This window comes from Cannabis sativa, chromosome 6 (genome assembly GCF_029168945.1).
Source record: "Cannabis sativa cultivar Pink pepper isolate KNU-18-1 chromosome 6, ASM2916894v1, whole genome shotgun sequence".
Lineage (NCBI taxonomy): Eukaryota > Viridiplantae > Streptophyta > Magnoliopsida > Rosales > Cannabaceae > Cannabis > Cannabis sativa.
Window position 1 is genome coordinate 28,610,370 of NC_083606.1, and position 5,557 is coordinate 28,615,926.

At 36.8% G+C, this 5,557-nt stretch overlaps 1 protein-coding gene across 1 annotated transcript; it reads right to left on the reverse strand.

Annotated features, from left to right (window-relative positions):
• Nucleotides 1-4,357: 4,357 nt before the first annotated feature.
• Nucleotides 4,358-5,101, reverse strand: LOC115695088 (uncharacterized). The gene has a single exon (XM_030622181.1). It carries the CDS (start codon nucleotides 5,099-5,101, stop codon nucleotides 4,358-4,360), a length of 744 nt encoding a protein of 247 aa, XP_030478041.1.
• Nucleotides 5,102-5,557: the final 456 nt, after the last annotated feature.

Consider the following 5,557-nt stretch of genomic DNA (forward strand, 5'->3'; position numbering starts at 1 on the left):
TTATACTTTTTTCTTTCTCTCTCTTTTATAATATAATATATAATAATTAAAAATTTGTTTAGTTGGTAAAGTGGGGGCCAAACGTGGATAAAAAAATGGGAAAAAGATCGAGGCCATTTTCTTCTTATATTTCGCAACAGATAAAGAGCACTTTGTGACCGTTTTTCCTTTTAATAGTTCGTGTTTAACATTTTTTTGTGGTTTTTTATTTTGTCTGTCGTCGTTCTCCTAACTCATCTGTTATATCTTCTCCTTTTATTGATGACCCTACACGTGTCCTACACAGTAAAATCAAACGTACTGTTTATGCTTAATAGTTTGGTAGCCTAATGTTTAGAGGGAGAAAATGACCATGTTGGGGAAAATTTCAAGTACTTTTTTATTTTTTTGCCAATTTAAGTACTTAGAGCATCTTCAGGTATTATTTAGTTTTTTCTTTTATTTTTTCTAAAAAAAATACTTTATAAGTTTATAATCAATTAATTTTTTGAGAAAATATATATAATTATAAAGTTTAATTAAAAAATAATATGTGAAACCATAGACGGTTTTTAAATTAGTTGCTTACTATTAGAGTAATTTTTATAAGAAAAAGTATCAAATTTTTCTAAATAAAAAAATAATAATATTTTAAGATATAATATACATTTTATAATTACTCCACTAAATATATTTTAGTTACTTGTTCATTTAATTCTGGAAATCATGAATCTTGGGTGGATCCAATTTTTGCTCCTTATTTTACCTCTCAATGATGAGGTTTTAAGGCAATTCTGTCTTCACCAAGAAAAAGAAAAGCTAAATCCGAACGTTGGGTTTTGCCAGCTAGGCTTTTTGTTTGGTAGTTACATAATTCTTCTAAATAAAATGTACCAATTGTCAAAACACATTGATAAGAGCACCACTTGTACATATGACTCAAAAATTTCAGTTTTGATGTTTATTATTGTATTAATGATACAAGATTAAGTTAGGAAACCGCCTCTAATTTGCAGGGAATACATAGTCAGGAATCTTATATAGTACTTTATATATGTATGTTACATACAATTTATCCGATGATTATGTCAACATCATAAACACGATTTTTGTATGAATATAATAATAGATTAATTGGAGTTATAAGGGTCATGGAGTTCATACTTGAAACTCTTAATGAACAAGTTTTATAGTTTTGATTGACTAAATTGTGAAATCGACACAGTTGATTGATTTTGATGTATTTGGATCGTTAACGGATATTATTGAATTCGTTTTCCCATCTGAACATAATATTGTTGGATTTTTTGGATTTATAATTTTCAAACTTGTTAGTTAAGGAAAATAAAATCAAGTTTAAAGTTTACATTATGTAATTTTATACATGTAGAGCATTTTTACTAATAACTAATGAGAATTAATAATAAATAAAGTAACCTTTCTCTTATATTTGTTTACATACATTCTTAAAATTAAAAAAAAAAAAAAGAGAACTCAATTAAATAAAGGAGAAAAAAAACTCCCACCAATTTTGTAAAGAATGTCATTAAAGGTAATAGATTTTAATTATTTTTTTTTTAATAAACTTAGCAACTTTATTAACTACCAATTGTTAATAACAATAAAACGCACTTCGTTGGAACAATCTTCCAACTGAAGCACACGACTTGCAGAGAAACAAGAATCACTGGCTAAAATATGAGCCGACTTGTTTTCGGATCGTTTGACAAAACACAACTCAACATTATTTAAAGATAAGAGAAGAGTACGAACATCATGAACTAAAAGACCAAAAGAGGATGACAAAGTAATTTGGCTGTGTACAACTTGAACACAAACTAAGCTATCCGTTTCCAAAATCACTTGTCCCCACGAATGACGGTCAATCCAGCTTAAAGCTTTTTTGATGCCAACAATTTCAGCTATTTCAGGTTGCTCCCGCCCCACCTTTCCCATCGTGTAAGCTTCCACCAAATTACCGCTGGAATCTCGAGCCACACAACCAAAACCAAACCGGCCTTCTCGCTCAAACAAAGCCCCATCAACAATAACTTTGATCTTATTTATAGCAGGTGTAGTCAACGCTCAAGCACACGGTCCCCATCAATCAACGGAGAAAAAGAAAGACCCTTTCCTTTTTGAGCGGATTTGTATGATCAAGCAGAGTTCTTGCTGAAGCAACCACATTTGCAGCAGTACGACTCCTTTGTTGCCAAACAAAGTCGTTACGGGCACACCAAATTGACCATCTAACAACCGCGACTTCCTCCATCTCTTCCTGCCTACCACGACTGAACAAAACCAGCAGCCAATTGCAGAAAGTGACATTCAAAGTTCTGCCCACGTCCACCATAGTTCTATGCCAGCATGCACGAGCAAAATCATACCCCACCAAAGCATGGTAGATCGTTTCATCTGAAGCGTTACAGAAAGGACATATAGAATTGTTCTTCAACTAAAAACAAGTAGGAAGCGAACCCGAAGCTGCCCTCTGCAGAAAATTGCTGACTTTTGGTGGAACCTTCAGATGCCACATCTCCCTCCGAAAATTCGAACCACCATCATTAGGCTAGCCCCCTTTTCATTTCTTGTAAATATTTATCGAGGCTTTCATATTTCCAACTCCATCAGTCATTTGTAGCAATTGCACTTAGTTGAATAGATAGAATCAGCTCCTGATCTCGAACGTTAAAGAGATCTCTAATAATCTCCTCGTCCCAAGCACGGTTGTCCGTCTTAAAAAGACTGCTAACATACTGGTTTTGATGAGCATGATGAGTTGAAGAGACAAAACTATTGGTGCGGTGAGGAAGCCAAGGGTCCCTTAATACTGAGATTTGATCACTCGTACCAATGGTTTGACTGACACCTGCTTGTAACAGTCCCTTAGCCTCAAAAATACTCCTCCATATGAAGCTTGGGTTATCTCCCAACTCAACCGAAAAAAAGAACCATGAGCATAATATCTTGCTTTGAAAACTTTACTCACCAAGGACCGATCATTGACTAGCAACCGCCAACATTGCTTTCCAAGAAGAGCCAAGTTAAAATCTCGCAAGCTTCGGAAGCCAAGGCCTCCAGCATGTTTATGACGGCTCAACCGGTCCCAACTCATCTAACTAACACCTGCTTTCCGAATAGAATCTGTTTGCCACCAAAATTTTTCCATAAGACGCTCCAATTCCTTTCAAGTCTCCAAAGGTAACGAAAAAACACTCATAGCATAGCTGGGAATTGATTGCGCAACCGCTTTCAGCAGCACTTTCTTTCTTGCTCGAGATAAAATTCGTCCTTCCCAGCCCTAAATTCTCTTTCTTATTTTGTCCTTCAAAAAATCAAGAATAGCGTTCTTGTTCCTACCAACCGAATAAGGGAGCCCCAAATAAGTGCCATTCTCACCCACCTCATATATATCAAGCATGTGGCAGATTGTATCTCGATGATAAGTGCTGGTATTGTGACTGTAGAAAAAAAAACGACTTGTTAAAATTAATCTTTTGCCCCGAAGCCATCTCATAAGTGTACAATAATTCTTTCACATTATGTGCTTCTTCCTCTGTAGCTTTACGGTAGATGTAACTATCATCTGCAAAAAGCATATGTGAAATAGGTGGTGTTTTTCTAGAAATTTTGAAGCATGTTATTAAACCACTTTGTTCATAGCTACGCAATAGACTTGAGAACCCCTCAGCACAGAGGATAAAAAGATACAGTGAAAGGGGATCACCTTGACGAAGGACTCTTTGTGCAGTAATAGGACCTAACTCCTTACCCCCATGGGAAATCATGTAAGAAACGGTACCCACACAAGACATAACTAAATTGATCCATCTTCCATCAAAGCCCATCCTCTCGAGCATGGCCCGAAGATATCCCCATTCAAGAGGGTCGTAAGCCTTACTTATGTCTAGCTTGAGCGCAATAATACCATCACGGCCCCTTCTTTTCCTTTTGAAATGATGCATTATCTCATAGGAGATCATAATATTATCGGATATTATACGACCTTGAAGAAACGCACTTTTGAGTATCCGATATAATGGAAGGCATAACCACTTTAAGCTTATTAGCAATGACTTTTGAAACAATCTTATAAAGAGTATTACAAAGCGCAATAGGTCTTAAGTCACCCATATCCATAGATTGTTTCTTCTTAAGTATTAAAACCAAATTAGTTTTATTTAAACCCACAGGAAGATTTCCAGAGCTAAAAAAATTACGTACCATGTGTATGACATCTCGATTAACCAGCGACCAATATTTTTGGAAAAATACTAGTATCATTCTGTCAGGCCCCGGAGCCTTGTCGGGATGCATTTGGAACAATGCTTTTCAAACTTCATCATGGGAGAACGGCTGAATGAAGCAACTCCATATTCTACTCTGCAGTAACACGAGCTTGCACACTACTTGTAACTTCTCTCCAGTTCGCATTAGATGAAGCAAAAAGAGCACAAAAATAATCTACCATTATTTGTGGCAAGCCCGAAGACCAATCCACCCAATTGCCATTCGAATCTTTGAGCTTTGAAATGAAGTTATTACGTCTCCTATTAGTTGCAAAAGCATGAAAAAAATTACTGTTGTTATCACCTTCTTGCAACCATAATTGCTTCGATCGTGGATGCCAAAAAACCTCACGTTGGGTATAAGCTTCATTCAAATTGTTCCTTGCCAATTTATAATTTGCCACCGAGGTATCATCTCTCCCCAACTTCCACTTTTGCACTTCATTTTTGCATTGTTGAATTCTCTCTTTAAAATTACCCGTAAACTCCTTCCCCCAAACCACCAATCGCTGCCCACACCTTTGAATCTTCTGCTGCACTTCAACATCACCACTGTCATCCCAACAATCTTCGATCAATTGGTAACAAAATGGTTCCCGTAGCCATGCATTTTCAAAGTGAAAACGAGTGACCTGTTGCTGAACAGCAGTAGTAAAAAGTTCAAGCAAAATGGGCGAATAATCGGATGTTGATATCTCAAGATTGTAAAGTTTAGCCGAATTAAACATTTGCAACCAAGCAAGATCCGCTAAGCCTTTACCCAGACGAACTTCAATCCAAATCGAAGTACCCCTACCCCTTTCCCAAGTAAAAGGATAACCACAAAGCTCCATCTCTTGTAACCCACTGTCATTCAAAGCTTGCTGAAACCCATTATTAAGAACTCAGGATAGTGATTCCCTCCCCTTTTATCCTCATGAGCACACACATTATTCATATCGCCCATTACGCACCAAAGTAAGCTTGAGCTAGCTACCAAGGAGCGTAAAAGATTCCAAGTTGTCATACGAATCACTCGATTTGGTTCCCCATACAGCCCCGTAAACCTCCAGTCCGCCATACCATCAATTGAAACTTTTACATCAATATAATTAAGAGAGAATCCTAGGACCGAGACCTCCTCTTCAACCTTCCAAAGTAACGCAATACCTCCACTTCTTCCTTGCGCATCCACCACCATCATTCCTTCAAAACCCAAGGAAACCGGAACCCTCTCAAGCTGAGCCTGATTACTGAGAGTTTCACATAGCAAAATTAAAGTGGGTCGCTTTTGGATCACAAGATCCTTA